The 16254-nt window shown below is 45.9% G+C and overlaps 4 protein-coding genes across 4 annotated transcripts; all 4 read left to right on the plus strand.

Moving 5' to 3' along the window:
* Window positions 1–1682: 1682 nt before the first annotated feature.
* Window positions 1683–5767, plus strand: LOC128299560 (glucose dehydrogenase [FAD, quinone]-like). The gene is made up of 3 exons (XM_053035566.1): window positions 1683–2311; window positions 4383–4603; window positions 4671–5767. The coding sequence occupies exons 1-3, from the start codon at window positions 1683–1685 to the stop codon at window positions 5765–5767; spliced, it is 1947 nt and encodes a 648-aa protein (XP_052891526.1).
* A 2097-nt stretch (window positions 5768–7864) lies between these two features.
* Window positions 7865–9932, plus strand: LOC128298358 (glucose dehydrogenase [FAD, quinone]-like). Its single transcript, XM_053034108.1, has 4 exons — window positions 7865–8478; window positions 8556–8776; window positions 8845–9662; window positions 9732–9932. The coding sequence occupies exons 1-4, from the start codon at window positions 7865–7867 to the stop codon at window positions 9930–9932; spliced, it is 1854 nt and encodes a 617-aa protein (XP_052890068.1).
* A 628-nt stretch (window positions 9933–10560) lies between these two features.
* Window positions 10561–12281, plus strand: LOC128298303 (uncharacterized). The gene is made up of 3 exons (XM_053034047.1): window positions 10561–11054; window positions 11115–11758; window positions 11862–12281. Exons 1-3 carry the CDS (start codon window positions 10598–10600, stop codon window positions 12147–12149), a joined length of 1389 nt encoding a protein of 462 aa, XP_052890007.1. The 5' UTR covers window positions 10561–10597; the 3' UTR covers window positions 12150–12281.
* A 525-nt stretch (window positions 12282–12806) lies between these two features.
* LOC128310493 (UDP-glucose 4-epimerase) lies at window positions 12807–14740 on the plus strand. Its single transcript, XM_053047143.1, has 4 exons — window positions 12807–13338; window positions 13406–13531; window positions 13604–14142; window positions 14290–14740. Exons 1-4 carry the CDS (start codon window positions 13096–13098, stop codon window positions 14432–14434), a joined length of 1053 nt encoding a protein of 350 aa, XP_052903103.1. The 5' UTR covers window positions 12807–13095; the 3' UTR covers window positions 14435–14740.
* The last annotated feature ends 1514 nt before the right edge of the window (window positions 14741–16254 follow it).

Genomic DNA, 16254 nt, shown 5'->3' on the forward strand with positions numbered 1-16254 from the left:
TACTAATGTTATTTAGCACACATATGCTCTATGCTTAGTATCAAACCCTGGTCGAATTCCTGGGAGTTTTCCTTTATTTCGATCACACTTCGACACCTTTCTTTTTAGGGAAGCTATTTATGTTGCCTTTTACAACCTTTCGAGGGGTTGATAATAAAGCAATACGAACCATAAGAGTAAGCTGATAAGCGTTATTAACATCAATGTTGCTTAAGGCACCTTTACGCCTCACGGAATGTTTATTACATGGCATTTTTTTCTGAAGTGTACCCTTCAGGACGACAAACCCTTAACAGCGTCACCCCAATCAAACACGTGCTTGGAGCTTTGAGGTTGTGAGTTAGAGCTCGGGCAGTTCTCTCGCGCTCTGTTCCGCCTCGCTGTACGCTAAGAGGCGGTGTAAACGGATCAGTTTGAGGAGGCATTCCTGCTAAATACAGGGTTTTCCAATTCACGTTAAAATGTGGGAACCATTTTTGCATACTAATTCGCTCATTTATAAATCACGAGACAAAATATTCAAATTCCATGCAATATTTGATAATTTTTCAAAGTCATATGTTATTTAAAACGGCACGATATAAAGATGTTCGAAAAATTTCTACTTAGACACTTTGTCTAAAATTAGTGTCTATTGAAACAATAACAAATAGCGACAAACAAAAATAAAAGAAGGTGAAACTTTTTATTGAGAGATTATGAATTTGTATTGGTAGCGGCGAAGGTTTTCACACGACAGAACCGGTCGAAAATCCCATTCGGACCAATCCCCCGTAGCAAGGACTGACTTTCCAGCTACGTGGTAAAACTAAGTCTAGTAGGCCAGAATTGGCAGGCTTGATCTAGTAGGTCGTTATACCAAGAACAGAGAGAGAGAGAGATGAAACTGTCGACAGAGTCAACAAGGGACAAAACAAAGTCCCATTCGTGTTAATCAAACATATTGCAGAATTAATAGAATCCATTCCTTTTAACAAAAATACCCTTCAGAAGAGAAACAGTGCGATTTTACATAACTGCCCAATCAGGCGTTCCACATCGACAGTACCAGCATGAATAAAACATCAGTCATTAATACCTCCCAAGCGCATTGTAGCATGAAATATTGCACGACAAACACAGTGTGCACATGCAGTTCTTGCACTTGTATGCAACTCACCGATGCACGGCTCATCCCCCACTGTGAACTCGCCGAAACCAGCTCCAGCATGCGGCACATGCAGTACAGGGTGGCAAAAGCTCGCACAGTTACAGATTACTCTCCGCCAGCGTTGGGCGGTGACCAAGTGCGTACGCGAGAAATCGGTGATCGAAACCTGCGGCGGTTTTATTTGTGGAGTTTGGTAATCGCGGTAATCGTAATGTTTACCACCAGGACCGGCCAGAACCGTTCGGACGGTGGAAAAGTCGTCTAACTCGTGATGCCAGATCGGTTTCCTTACGTAATGTAACGGTGGCCGTTACAAGTTTTATTTTCGAAGCTGTCGGTGTGCAGGAAAAATCTCCTGGTTCTTTGTATCCATTATTACCGTGAAGTGGATGGACCAGTTTTAATGTTTGTGTAGTGAAATTATGATTCAGTAGTGTTAAAGTGGAGTGTTAAGAGTCTCTCGTATTTAAGTGTTTAAGTGTGAATTCTCGGTGGTGATCTTCAAGATTCTTCCAATAAAAGAACTCCAACAATGAGTGTGATCCAAGCCCTTTTAGCATTTCTGCTGGTCGCAACACCAGCATACGGCTTCACTCACAAACACTCCCAGCCAGATACGGGGAATCTTACGGCCGGGAACTTCATCGACTTTACCCAATGGCTAGGTATTGACTATGGAGAACCAAAGCTTCGGAAACGCTACGACTACATTATAGTCGGTGCCGGTCCAGCAGGAAGCGTCCTTGCGGCCAGACTCACCGAAGATCCCGCCGTGACGGTACTGCTGATTGAGGCTGGCCGAGCAGAGATACCTCTGGTGTCTGCCGTTCCGTTGGGAGCTCCAAATCTGCAGTCCACGGATTACAATTTCGCCTACGAATCTGAACCACAAACGCGTGGCTGTCTCGGGCTGTGGGATCGGAAGTGTAGCTGGCCGCACGGACGTGGTGTTGGCGGGTCGTCCATCATCAACTACATGATCTACACCCGGGGCAATCGGCGAGATTACGATGCGTGGGCCGCGGCCGGCAATCCCGGCTGGAGTTGGGACGAGATGTTACCGTACCACATCCGCTCGGAACGGGCCAACATTCGGGACTTCGATCGGAACGGATATCACGGTCGGGACGGTCCACTGTCGGTGGAAGATTGTCCTTTCAGGTGGGTAACGGCATACTGTCCGACAGACGCCCAGAAGGCATTGAACTTTCGGGACGGGTATCATACTTTGATGGGTTAATAGCATAGGCAGCCACCAGCGCGCCACGAATAGAGCAGGGTGCGTATGTTTACGACGCTCATTAAAAAGGCAACACTGGCGCACGAACGCTCGTCTATGACCGAGCTGACCATCCGGTAAGCCACCGCCGCTTTCGCAAAGTCAATTTGTGGAGGTGTTTACTGTTTGATTGACCGTCACCCGAAGTGCAACGCATGGTGCAATTGAACCGGTTCGTGTGTGTGCTCATTGATCTTGTTTATTGCACGAAATTGTATGCCCCTGGGGGCTTTACAATCAATATTTGAAGCTTATCTTAAATCTAAACCTATAAACTGTAATAACCTTCAGGAGTCAGAGCACACGGCGGTCCAAGGTAATATATCTCGAGGCGCTATGCTTAACAGAAACTTGCATCAAATCGTGGATGAAAATGGTTCCTGTTTTGATTGAAATATTATCCAATTTTTCGTTAAATTCCAATAAAAATCGGATCGTTCGATAAATCGACTTATCGGATTCCTGTTTCATCATGTGTTTCATAACCAGTTTCACTTTATTTATCCTTTATAGATTTCTTTTGACACACATTTCATCATTGTGTTCTGTTCGCATCATCTGTTACTGACCCGTCACATTTAAAACAAAAACTACGCAAAAATCATTTACTCTCTCTCTCTACTTGCGTCCTTTCACTTTCCATTTAACTCGCTTCACCCAATTTACGCGTTTTTTTTCATATCTGCAAAGCATGTGCGATACAGTAACGTGTTCTTTGCTTGCCGGTGTTGCCTTTTATTTCCCGCCAAAAAGTCGCTTCAGCTCAGTTCAATTTTCATTTGTTTTTAATGTATTCCTTGGGAATACAAGACATTGCCCATTGTTAAAAGTATGTTATGCAATTTCGTTTAAAATTTTTGAGCGACAAGTTCGTTTGTTTGCTAAACATACCAAGGCTAATGTATCAATTTTGTTGGTTTTGTACGTTTAAAGTCTTTTTTTAATTGTAATTGCATGCGTTTTTAATTGAAATGCCCTTGATCAAGCTTTCTGCGAAAAAAGAGACAATAAAATAAATAAGCTCACTTACTATCTTAAGTAGGGTTGGGTATATCTCATTCCGATTTATAAATTTGATTAATAATGATTTTGATTTGAGTTACGATTTTGGATTTTTTGTATGAAATGTGGGTAATTGAGGTGCTTATACTGATACTTCTGTACGCAGGACTGACTATTCGGGTCCGCATTAATAAAGTTAAAGAAAGTCAGAAAGACCTCTTAAGGATATTGTGCCGATAAAGACGAAGAATACTTTTACTAGCTTATACAGGCAGTCCCCGAGATACGCGGTTCCTCTTATACGCGGATTCGGAGATACGCGGTTTTTGGAAGTTTAACAGATAGGCTAGTTTATAGCACAAAATCTAAGCAAACAGGTGAAAGATTGGTCTAAAATCCTATTCTTTGTCATATATAACATGTCTTTCTAACTTACTTTAATGTAATCTTTCTTAAAATCGCCTGATTCGGCGAATAAATTAAGTGCCAAGAAGGAAGTCGACTCTGTGACTTTGAAGTATAAACAAAATTGCACCAGGGATTCGACTTACGCGGAAATTTGGGTAACGCGAATTTTTCCCGGGGACTGCCTGTACTTAATTTATCATTACATCATGTTTTCGGATAAGAATACATGAATCTTGTGGGTTAATTAATCTCTTGGAAGAATGAACTAAATTGAACCTGAATCGAAATCTCTCGATTCTTGATTGGAATGATTCCTTAAAGAAGATGTATATGAACTACTCTTCTCAAAAGATTCATTAAACAAAGCGCTAATTTCAAAACATAATTTCCGTATGTAAAAATGATAAATTTGTTCGATTTGCCTGTTTTGCGCCTGAAAGGTATGCAATGCGATTCACCACACACTGTAACCGTTATAATTCAAATTCAAATTCACTCCAACTACTGCACTTTACCGCACCGTCCTTCCCATTCCTTCAACAGATCAAAAATAGCCACCACTTTCATCGAAAGTGCACAACAGGCAGGTTACCCGTACCGTGACTACAATGCCGGCGACCAAATTGGGGTGTGTTTCCTTCAGGCCAACACGCTGCAAGGGCGCCGTGTTACCAGCGGCAGTGCCTACCTGTATCCCGCCCGGAAGCGTCCCAACCTGCACATCCTGACCCGTGCCTGGGTGACGAAGGTGCTGCTCAACAAGGGTAAGCATCAAGGCGGCCCTGTAAAATCGGAACACTGCAGCAATTATCGCGTCCATTTTCTTCGCAGCGTCCAAAGAAGCCACGGGCGTTGTTTACGTGCGCGATGGTAAGACACAATCGGTAAAGGCACGCCGGGAGGTAATACTGTCGGCCGGTGCGTTCGAAAGCGCCAAGCTACTGATGCTGTCCGGTATTGGGCCGGCGGAACATTTGCAGTCGTTCGGTGTTCCCGTGCTGCAAGATTTGCCCGTGGGTGAGCTGCTGTACGAACATCCGGGCGTGTTTGGGCCGGTATTTATAGTGCGCGAACCGATCGATGACTACATCACCCTGGATGGCAACATCAACCTTAGCAACTTCATCCAGTACCTGAAAGGGCGCGGTGTATTCACCACCAACTCGGTGGAGAGCTTGATGTACGTGAAGTCCCCGGTGGCGGAAAGTCCCGATCCGGGACTGCCAGATGTGGAGGTGATGCAGGCATTTTCGTCGATTGACTACGACACCGGTACCGGTACGCCGCGTGCCTTCCGCTTAACGAACGCCACCTTCGATGGGTACTTCCGGCCGATCATGAATCTGCGTTCGTTCCAGTACCTACCCATGTTGCTGAAACCTTACACACGTGGCAAGCTGCGTCTAAAGTCCACAAACCCCTTCCATCATCCCGTGTTCCAGTATCGCTACTTTGAAGATGACCGCGACATTGAGGCTCTTGTGTATGGAATGCAGGAAGCGATTCGAGTCACCGCTCAGGAACCCTTCCGGCGCATCGGTGTTGAGCTGTACCGGAAACAGGTGCCGGGATGTGAGCAGTATCCCTTCGGGACACATGAGTACTGGCGCTGTCACGTCATGACCTTGACGGCTACCTTCCATCATCAGGTCGCGACCTGCAAGATGGGTCCACCGAGCGATCCCGAGGCGGTCGTCGACCATGAGCTGCGGGTGTACGGCATGCGGAGACTGCGTGTCGTCGACATTGGCGTGGTACCGTTCCCGCCCACCGCCCACACATCCGCCATAGCGTTCGTGATCGGCGAGAAGGCAGCCGATCTGGTGCGGGATGCGGCCCGCAAAGGAGACTACAGCAGTAGGGAAAAGCATTCGTCACTGCCGGCGCAATCATTCCTCTGGTCACCCTTCGAGTGGCCATTCAAGTAAAGAAAAAAAGGATGTCATCCTTGGCGACCTTTCGTCTGGCTGGTGTTCGCCTGTTAAGGAAGCGGAGTCTTCAACCACCATTAATAAATGCATCCACCGGTGGTAAAGGTCATCTGTCGAAGCGCACTGTAAAACATATTATTCCACATCCCGATAAACGTGTGACCCCGTGCCGGATTGCAAAATAAATCTGCCTCGGCGAAAAAAAAAATAATTCGGCACACATTTCTCGATGGTACGATACAACCAAACAAACCCGATCCCGATACCAACGTTACCTCGTAGTGGTTTGCTCCCGTTGCTGCGTTTGCTGGGCCGTCGGTTTCGTAATGCCAAAAAATATGTTACGATCTGCGTGTGTACCACACTAGGAGACTAGCGTGGTGGTAATGTACAGCAAAAAACATCATCACCACCTCCCAAATGCCGTTTTCGAATGTGTGGCCAGGGCGGATAAATGAAGCGAAGCATTAAATTGACCGGGCCGGGTGGGGGGCAGCCGGGTACGGCATTATGCTCGGCCACAGCCATGCCCAACGGCGGACCACTTGACGACATTCTTCATACACCGGTGTTTGCTGGTGCGCCACGCTTTGGCAACAGGCGTCAACACGGTTTGACTAATCTACTACATGCTTACCCCGATCCACCTATGAGCCAGCTGCAGATCGTTGCAGAACAATACTCTCAATTATCTCTTAAGTGGTTTTTGTTTATTTTAGTTATTTTTATTTGTTAAATCATTCATCATTCACCAAACATCATTTAAAGCATTCTAGTATTTGAAGGTGCAATAATATAGGATAATTGTAATTTTGTTAATTACAGTCATTTCTCAAGTTACGCCAATAATGCGTGCCAGAAAAATTCGCGTAACTCGGATTCCCTTTAAAATATAATTTATATTTTGTATTCAGGGGTCGATTTCTGCTTTTAACGTAAGGAAGCACATTAATAATTGATATTTTTACGTTTCTTTCGTCAATTATAGTAATTTGTTTCCAAAATTAATGTTAATAATGTTATAATGTGACGCATTTTATAGGAAATTTGAAATTTGACACATAACTGTCAAAATTTAGAGATTCGCGTATCTCGAATTCACGGAACTCGAGTTTCGCGTAAGTCGGGAAAAGACTGTACATGGAATTGATTTTGTTTTATTTGGCAAACTAAGAATTTAGATATTTCTCAAAAGCAAATAATTTTAATTTTATAAACATAAACTTTGATAGAAATGTGATAATATCAATTATATATGTGCTTCGTAACGCGAAAAGAAAAATCGATCCCTGAATACTAAATATAAACGATATTATAAAGGAAATTTGAGATACGCGATCTATCCCACCCAGTATTCGCGTAACTCAGGAAAAGACTTTACTAATTTCCACCGTACAAAGGAGTGAAAAATAATTACGAGTTCGTTTAAACTGATATTTACATATTATAATCGGTAACATTAAGTTTAAACTGCAACTGTTCCAAATTTGTGCATATGCTGCTTTGCTGACCAGGTTTGCATATTATGAAGGGTACAGGAGTCTACTGATAAGGACAAATATGCATAACAATGTGCTGTAAATAAAACGTCTAACCTTAGCGAACAAAATCATCAACTAATCAGATTTATTCATTTATGCACACTGCAATTATCAACACCTCGCCGAAATCGCCGTTTGCAGACGATTCAGTCACTAGCGCGATCGATTAACGGTCTTTACGGCAAGCAAGGCCAACTCGATTGGTACTTTTCCATTCCGGCGCAGAGAAACGTAAGCACGCAAAACCCGAACGCCTCTGCACGGCGATTGTGTCTGTATGCCCATCGATGCATCATCCCCCCGCGCATATGGTTCGTGTCAGGCGCCAAATGTAGTGGCAAGGTAAGCGCCAGAAATGCGTAACGACTCTGTACCGCCCCGCCACAATCGAGTCGCGTTCGGTGGTATGCGGTAGCCCTGCGAGGACTACGGTGGCGCTGGTTCCAGCTGCCAATGTGCGATCAGATCGTAGCTAACCGTCAAACGATGCGGTACGGATTGTGACGCAACGTGCTGTGTGTGTTTGGAAAGTGATACCGCCGGGCCAGTCAGAATGTTCCGTTCGTGTGGTGCTGTGATATCGTTGCTCCTGATTCTTGGAGATGTGCTTCAACCGTCCTCGGCGTTACTCAGTTTCAGCAACATTACCAGCCTTATTTACGACGCTAAGGAGATCAATTATGGACGGCACACGCTGCTCGACTCGTACGACTTCATCATAGTCGGGGCGGGTCCCGCAGGATGCGTGTTGGCCAATCGACTCTCGGAAGATCCGACCGTGACGGTGCTGTTGCTCGACATCGGCAAGGGTGAGATCCCGCTCATCACGGATTCCCCCCTGGTGGGACCCATACTAGCCGCAACCGATTACAACTTTGTTTATGCGACGGAAAAGCAGCAGTATGGATGCCTTGGACTGCGGGGAGGTCGTTGCAGTTGGGCCCACGGGCGGGGTATTGGTGGATCGTCCATCATTAACAATGTGATCTTCACGCGCGGTAATCGACGCGATTACGACGGTTGGGCCCGTGCGGGTAATGAGGGTTGGAGTTGGAACGATGTGTTGCCGCTGTTTAAGCGCATCGAAACGGCCAACATTCGTGACTTTGGTGAAAATGGGTTCCACGGTACCGATGGTCGACTGTCCGTAGAAGACTGTCCGTTCAGGTGAGTATATGCGGTGGTGTGCTAAATGGTGAAACCCAAGTGACATGGGCGAACTGTCTGTTTCTCCCATTGTGCAGATCGGACATCGCGCGGGCTTTTGTGGCGAGTGCTGAGGCGGCTGGCTATCGCTATCTCGACTATAATGCCGGAGATAATTTGGGGGTGTCATTCCTGCAAGCCCACACGCGTAACGGACGGCGTGCTACGGGAGGTAACAGCTACCTGCGGGACATTGTGGACCGACCAAACCTTCACATCATTACGCGTGCCTGGGTCACCAAGGTTCTGATCGATCCTGGTAAAACACATCTGATGTTCACTGCAAGGAGGACGGTGGTGTCACGAGATGTTTCCTCTTCCTTACAGATACCAACACAGCCACAGGAGTGCGTCTTCTGCATGAGAGGCAGTATCACGAGGTAGACGCCGATCGGGAAGTGATTCTCTCTGCGGGAGCCTTCGAGAGTCCCAAGCTTCTGATGCTTTCGGGTGTAGGACCCGCAAAGCATCTTCGACAGCATGGTATCAAGCTTCTGCACGATCTACCGGTCGGTCGCAAGGTGTACGAACATGGCGGTGTCTTTGGGCCAGTGTTCATCGTTCGCGAACCTACCGATAATCTTGTTAGTTTCGACCAGCTCGCTAACGCGGCCGAGTTCCTGCGCTTCCGCAACGGTTCTGGACCGCTCACAACGAACTCGGTCGAGAGTCTGCTGTACGTCAAATCACCGTTCGCCGAAGATCCCGATCCGGACTATCCGGATGTGGAGGTGATGCAGGCATTCACCTCATTTAGCTTTGACACTTCGCCCGGATCGCGAAACGCGTACTATCTTACCGATCGGATGTACAACGAATACTTCCGACCGTTGGCAAACACGCGGAACTATATGTTTCTCCCAATGTTGCTCAAACCAAGGGCTGTGGGACGCGTTGAGCTGAAGTCATCGAACCCATTCAACCATCCAATGTTCCAGTATCAATACTTTGAGGATGATCGTGATGTGGATGCGATCGTGTACGCCATTAAGGAGGTGATTCGCATCAACACGCAAGCACCGCTACGCAAATTGGGCGTGGAACTGTACTCCCGCAAGGTGCCCGGATGTCAGTATATGCCGTTCAATACGATCGACTACTGGAGATGTCACGTACGACATCTGACGGCGACATTTCAGCATCAGGTAGATCTGCGTACAAATCGAGGTAGCAAGCAGTGAGCAAACTGTTAATTGAGTTGAGTGTCTTTCCAGGTGGCCACCTGTAAAATGGGACCTCCAGAAGACCCGGAAGCCGTCGTTGATAGCCGGCTGCGCGTGTATGGTATCAAAAGACTGCGAGTGGCCGATGTAGGCATTATTCCGGAAGCACCAACCGGACACACCAGTGCGCACAGTTTTCTTATCGGCGAAAAAGCTGCCGAACTAATCAAGGAGGACCATCGATTGCATTAGCTGATCGTAGGTCTCCTCGGAAGCGCGATTTCAAAATGCGTTTTTGTGACGTACGATTAACGGCATTGGAATTGTTCGGGGAGAAAATCGACACTTACAGACAACGTCGAAGCGATTACCAAAGACAACCATCAATCCGTCGCGACCTCAGTTTTGGATGCGCTCCCCACCGTGAAAAATGTTGCGCCGGAGATGAATGAAATTAATTATCCGTTACCTCACCCCATATATGCCCAGGCGGGAGCGTAGAATCGAAACGGCCAGATAAACGATGACTGATGGAAAATGTTCGTCTAATGAAGATCATTACGGCAATGGAAGTGAGACCATTTTTTTCCTTGTACGAAAGTGTAGGCTTAGGCAAAATTATTGATCCACGGTGAAGCTATGCTGAGCGTGTGTCGCATTCCAATGTTACGGACCAATGGCGAGAGGTTCATGATCATGTTGCACAAAACGAACTCCATGCGTGACGTTGTAGCGCTGGCAATGGGACACCGTTGCAGCGTGTTTTAAATTTGACGCGCGCAGTTCCAACAACATTCGTTTGCGTAAACTTTACACACTATGCCGCTGTACATAGCGTGCGTACATCTTATTGAAGTCACCACGGGCTGGTACCATTAGTTCCTAGCAGGCAGTGCAGGCAAGCGCATCCTACCGCGATGGGGAGAGCAGGATTACTAGTGATGTTAGCAGTGTGTCTGGTCGAACTCTGCCATAGTTCGGCTGCTTCAGGTGCAGCGTCCAAGATTATTCTAGATAGCCACTTTACGTACATCATACTGGGTGGGGATCACGTGGCGGAAAGCGTTGGACGGTACCTTTCCGCGCGGGATACCAATAAAACGGTGCTAGTGCTTAAGGGAAGCCGGTGTAACGATGTACTCGAACCATCCGAACCGTCGAAGTTGTGGTTGGAGGCATCTTACCTCTTCGCCGAAAGTGCTCACTATCTGGGCTACGAATTTATCGATCCGTTTCTGCACGGTTCTAAACCGGGCATTGCGTTTACGAATCAAACTTCCAGTTTTATACCGCCCGTTCAACAACTGTATGCCGTCGATCCCAATCTGAAGATGCTAACTGATGCTAGACCGCAGAGAATTATCTACAATAAGGGTAAGATGCGAAGGGGATGTGTGGAGACCGTTATGTGTAATACCGATTGTACAATTGCAGCATCTTCAACCGCATTGGGAGTTGAGGTAAGCATCAACTTTGAAACACAGTACATCTTTGCCAAAGAAGAACTGATCATAGCCGGAAGATGTATGGAGGACTATCGACTACTCTCTCGTGCGGATATTCTTGCCTCTGACGAGCTGGATACGCTCCTCAACGAAATTCCTCTTGAGATAGCTCTGAAAAGTCCAATCATAGCTCCGATCTACACGTTTAATAGCAATCCACCGCATAGCGCCGCACTCCCCACCAAGCAGCCATGTTGTCTGCTGGCGACGGAACTGTTCATTGAGACACTTTCCAAGTCGGAAACGATCAAACAGGGCATACAACCAAACGCTAAGGTGAACATTGTGGTGAAGGAACAGACACCTCATTCCTGGATTGGATTTAATCCCTCCGTCATATACCAGGAGTCGGCCACGGAGTTAAACGATCCAGCAACTATAATCAAGGTTCTTGCGGATACGATTGAAATTTGTTTAAAATTAGGCACAAGTCAAACATTTCAAAAGCTAGGCCTATCGCTTCAACCACAGCAGATACCAGATTCGGCCACATATACCTGCCCACCGAACCTACCCGACAGCGTGCTGTGTTTTGTAAACTATACGCTGTCCACCGCGTATAACAGTGTCGAGGTAATGAACTTGTGCTGCCACCAGCCCGCAATTGACCATGGGCCATGGTTTAGCCTTTCTTTCCGTTTGTAACTGTTTACCTTCTTTTGCGATCACACACTAGGATCCCGCCACCGCGTGTTCACCGTTCAAAATGGAGTATCTTGGGAAAGACTTTCGGTTGAAAATGTCCCGAAATCTACGACTACTGCCGTTTGGTCTCACATCCCCCTTCCTGGAACGCTGGTGGAAAGGGATATTTGTGCCCAGGAAGGTACAGCGCGAATATACGACCCGTATCGGTATCGTCAATCCAGCGTTGACGCAACTCAATCACCTTTCGATAGATGCGCTGCTGGACAAGCTAAGAGAGCGTTTAAAGGTTATTGAAAGTATGACGCCGAAGCATTAGATAAGCGAAAGGGTGCTGTTTGTGTGCAATACTTCTAGAGATACAATGATCGATGCGTGGGCTTTCTGATAGTGGCTATCGCGGGTACAATATAGTCTATAAGCAAGAACAGTAAGACAACCGATGGATATGTTTCACAACGAACATAACTACAAGTTCACTTTTGAATGGATACTTTAGAATATCAAATAAAATACGTTTCAGTATGAGATTTGTTTAGTAAAAGTGAGCCTTTGTACTAAAATGTTTGATCAAAATGCACAGATGAGCATTGAAATTAGGCGGGACTCATTCCTCCTCTTCGACTTCAAGCACTTGAATGATACTGTTAATAGACTATTGATAAGGATTGACAGAGGGGTTATACAACTACGGTAGATAAGACCAAACGGTAAGGTAATTATCTTCAATATTAGAGATATGATTTCTTAAACTAAAAGTTTAAAAAAACCTGATCCTTTTTCACGTTATTGCTCTAAATTATTCATGCGGTAACTTTTCAATTCAACTCCCCAAAAGCGGGCATTTAAACATTTTGTTTGGTGGTGTTAGTGCAATGCCAAACCCGTGTACGTCAGTTCAAACGTTGTTTGTTTACATTTGGTTGTTTCCGTACGCTTCGAAGCCTCGTTTGCAACCCGTTGCTGCTGCTTTTTTCCACGAGTGGCTGAATGCAGTGAAAACAATTTATCATCAACAGACCAGTCAGCTCATACACTGAAAGCCACAGGTTTGATAAGACATCCAGACAAACGCCATGTAATCAGTCGCGGGTAAGGAGATGCGTGTGTGTCGCATAAAGCAGGTCATTCTCAGCCAGCAGCACCGATTGTTAGATGAGCTGTCGCGTCCGGGAGCGTTGGATCGTAGTTAGCATTTGCGTGGCAATCGTGTGACAGGCAATACAACGCATTTGGTGCTATTCGGGAATTAAGGAATACAAATAATGCCGCTAAACATACTCGTCACCGGAGGTGCCGGCTTTGTCGGATCGCACACCGTGCTGGAACTATTGAACGCAGGCCACGCGGTCATTTGCGTGGATAACCTGTGCAATGCATACGGTGGTGGAACCGCATCGAAGCTGCCAGAATCGTTGAAACGGGTGCAGGAAATTACGGGTGCTAGCGTAACGTTCTATGACGTGGACATTCGGAACCGTGATGAGCTACGGAGTGTTTTCAATAAGGTTTGGACTCTGTTTGCACAGCTGTCATCTTTTTGTGCTGGTGCTAATGGGTCATTATTTTTTACAGCACAAAATTGATTGTGTCGTGCATTTTGCTGCACTGAAGGCCGTCGGTGAGTCGTGTCGAATTCCTTTGAAGTACTATCAAAACAACATTACCGGGACGAGCATTCTGCTGGAAGTGATGGCAGAGGTATGGCGAGGCTTATGAAACGGGCTTAATGTGTAAATGCTAATGCTTTCTTTTCCTACCATTCCTGTCAAGGCTGGCGTGTTTAAGATAGTGTACAGCTCGAGCGCCACCGTGTACGGTGAGCCACAGAAGCTCCCGTTGACGGAAAGCCACCCGACCGGTAGCTGCACCAACCCGTACGGTAAAAGCAAATACTTCACGGAGGAAATCATGAAGGACCTGTGCGAATCGGATCCACGCTGGACGGTCGTCTCGCTGCGCTACTTCAACCCGGTCGGGGCCCACAAATCCGGCCGGATCGGAGAGGACCCGAACGGTGAACCGAACAATCTGATGCCATACATCTCGCAGGTGGCCGTCGGACGGCGTGAGTGTTTGCGCGTGTTTGGTAACAACTACGATACGCCGGATGGTACCGGTGTGCGCGATTACATCCACATCGTCGATCTGGCCGAAGGGCACGTGAAAGCAATCGATAAGCTGGCTGGCGGTACGATCAGTGGTTTCTGTGTGTATAATCTTGGTACGGGGCGCGGGTACTCGGTGTTGGAAGTAGTTAAAGCCTTCTCGAAAGCATCCGGAAGGGAGGTCAAGTATGAGATTGTAGATAGGTAATAACCGTTCCTTCCTTACTCTCGTTAACCAACATCTTTCACCGCCCACCCATTTCGTCTGTCCCACTCGCAAAAGCACTCTTGTACATTTGTGTAATCCTGTATAACACTACACACACGAATTCCTCTACCTTATACCTCTAGACGTGCCGGTGACGTTGCGGCAAGCTATGCGGACGTATCGCTTGCCGCCAAAGAGCTCGGATGGACAGCCAAACGGGGACTGGATGAGATGTGCGAGGACACCTGGAACTGGCAGAAATCTAATCCCAATGGGTTTGCCGGATAGATGGGGGATGTAGAACACGGGACCAAGGTGTTGACCTGTCACTAATTGCACCAAAGGTTTCGTTGCATTTGCCACTATCGCAAACTAATTCCTTATGCTTTTTAAGTTGCATTTCCCTTTCAATTGTATCGCTTTTTAGAACTGTATGTAGCTAATCTTTATGAGCGGATATAGATCATGTAGCTGCACGGATATATCACCATTCTTCCCCATAGGAATGGTTTATTTTGCATGGTCCATTAATTGCTTTGCTAGTAAAATTGATTTTCGCTTTCAAAAGTGGAATAAAATAAGCAAAAATTTATCGAAAACTACTCATCGTTGTTTAATATTTCTCTGGTCTAATCGTTGGAAGCAGAGGCGGATCAAACGGTAGGCGGAGTAGGCGATCGCCTAGGGGCCTCGCCGTGTTGGGGGCCCCAAAAAATTTGTGCCGATTGTGTGATAATTTATAGCACAACATCTAATTAAAAAAGGTAAAAAATTTATCGAAAATATCCTTGGTATATCGAAAATATCCTTGGTTATATAAAACATTTGTTTCTCTTTGACTAGTTATATCGGCCCGGTTACACGGCTACGCAAGAGAAGTATGCATCGTTTGTATTGTATTTGCATCGTTATTAGACTGAAATTGTTTTGAAATCCATACGGTTGGAGATCATTACCGCGAAATCGTTGATCTAACTAAAACAAGAACATGAAAAAAGATACTTGAAGAAATCAAGAGACCGATCGCTAGTTTACACAAGGGGGCATGGGCAAGTTTACACTAGCGGTCGCTCCCACGGGTTTGATAGTATCCAATGCAATAGTGATGGGCAAATTTATTCTACGCTGCAGGTGCGAAAAACATGCTCTCCTGGTATCGGAAATCTGAAAACAATGGTGTGCGCGGCAACGGTATAGTGGTTTTTCGTAGTTGACAAGCTGATTTTTTCACTTGACAAATTTGTCAGTATTTTGTCAATTCTCGTGGCCCTGAACTTAACAAATGAGCGAAACAGGTTTCTAAGAAATTTCGCTGATTGTTACCGAAGAAGTAAACCCACTGGAAACTGTACCTTGGGCGAAATCTCGTGTGTGTTGGCTTTCTTCCTCGAAGATGTATCTTAAAGCGTTGTTCCGGCACTGGTCAATACCTGGTATACGTGAAAGGAGGCAAAGGCGCAGCTCATCGTGAACAGACATGCGGTCATACGTAAGACTGAACATCCGTGTTAGTGGATTGCGTGCAATAAATACCCAGGATGCAGGATAGACAATCTCGATTATGTCCACCACCAACTACTGGTGCTTGAGTGTTTTGTTAAGTTAAGTTAAGATCGAAGAAGTATAACTGAGTGTTGCATGGCGAATCCCCCGGAAGCACAGCGAGCGAACCAATTCGATGGCAAAGTGTTCCTTAGATGCTGTAGTTGTAAATTCCACCACGTGCAGCTTCTCGAAGTTGGCGCACGTTTGATTGTAGCTCCATTTAAAAGAGTACAGATAACCAGACATACAGAGTACAGAACCTCCAGAATTCACCATACTAGCGAATGAGTAAACATGGTTCGTTGTTCGTGTCTCGCTGAAGTCTCCCATAACTTTTTTGTGGAGTTTGATTATAGTTTAGTGTACTGAAGCTAGAGATAATTGTAAAAAATCGCTATTATGTACGTGTATTGTTCCACAAGTATCCCACAGAATTTTTTAAAACTTCAATACCAAGGTTGCTATATCGACTTTAGAAACATTTTGAAAAAAAGTATAATGCTAACCATGGCTTTCATTCATCACCCCAATCAAGCTCTTAAATTTTCTCGATACAGACTTTT

This window comes from Anopheles moucheti, chromosome 2 (assembly GCF_943734755.1).
Source record: "Anopheles moucheti chromosome 2, idAnoMoucSN_F20_07, whole genome shotgun sequence".
NCBI classification, from domain to species: Eukaryota; Metazoa; Arthropoda; class Insecta; order Diptera; family Culicidae; genus Anopheles; species Anopheles moucheti.

Bases quoted from the DNA above. Each gene is read 5' to 3' on its own strand.
- LOC128298358 (XM_053034108.1), top strand. From the start codon at position 7,865: ATGTTCCGTTCGTGTGGTGCTGTGATATCGTTGCTCCTGATTCTTGGA. The intron at 8,479-8,555 runs GTGAGTATATGC...CCCATTGTGCAG, and splicing joins GTAGAAGACTGTCCGTTCAG to ATCGGACATCGCGCGGGCTT. The intron at 8,777-8,844 runs GTAAAACACATC...TCTTCCTTACAG, and splicing joins CAAGGTTCTGATCGATCCTG to ATACCAACACAGCCACAGGA.
- LOC128299560 (XM_053035566.1), top strand. From the start codon at position 1,683: ATGAGTGTGATCCAAGCCCTTTTAGCATTTCTGCTGGTCGCAACACCA. The intron at 2,312-4,382 runs GTGGGTAACGGC...TTCCTTCAACAG, and splicing joins GTGGAAGATTGTCCTTTCAG to ATCAAAAATAGCCACCACTT. The intron at 4,604-4,670 runs GTAAGCATCAAG...TTTTCTTCGCAG, and splicing joins GAAGGTGCTGCTCAACAAGG to CGTCCAAAGAAGCCACGGGC.
- LOC128310493 (XM_053047143.1), top strand. From the start codon at position 13,096: ATGCCGCTAAACATACTCGTCACCGGAGGTGCCGGCTTTGTCGGATCG. The intron at 13,532-13,603 runs GTATGGCGAGGC...ATTCCTGTCAAG, and splicing joins TGCTGGAAGTGATGGCAGAG to GCTGGCGTGTTTAAGATAGT. The intron at 14,143-14,289 runs GTAATAACCGTT...TTATACCTCTAG, and splicing joins AAGTATGAGATTGTAGATAG to ACGTGCCGGTGACGTTGCGG.
- LOC128298303 (XM_053034047.1), top strand. From the start codon at position 10,598: ATGGGGAGAGCAGGATTACTAGTGATGTTAGCAGTGTGTCTGGTCGAA. The intron at 11,055-11,114 runs GTAAGATGCGAA...GTACAATTGCAG, and splicing joins GAGAATTATCTACAATAAGG to CATCTTCAACCGCATTGGGA. The intron at 11,759-11,861 runs GTAATGAACTTG...ATCACACACTAG, and splicing joins CCGCGTATAACAGTGTCGAG to GATCCCGCCACCGCGTGTTC.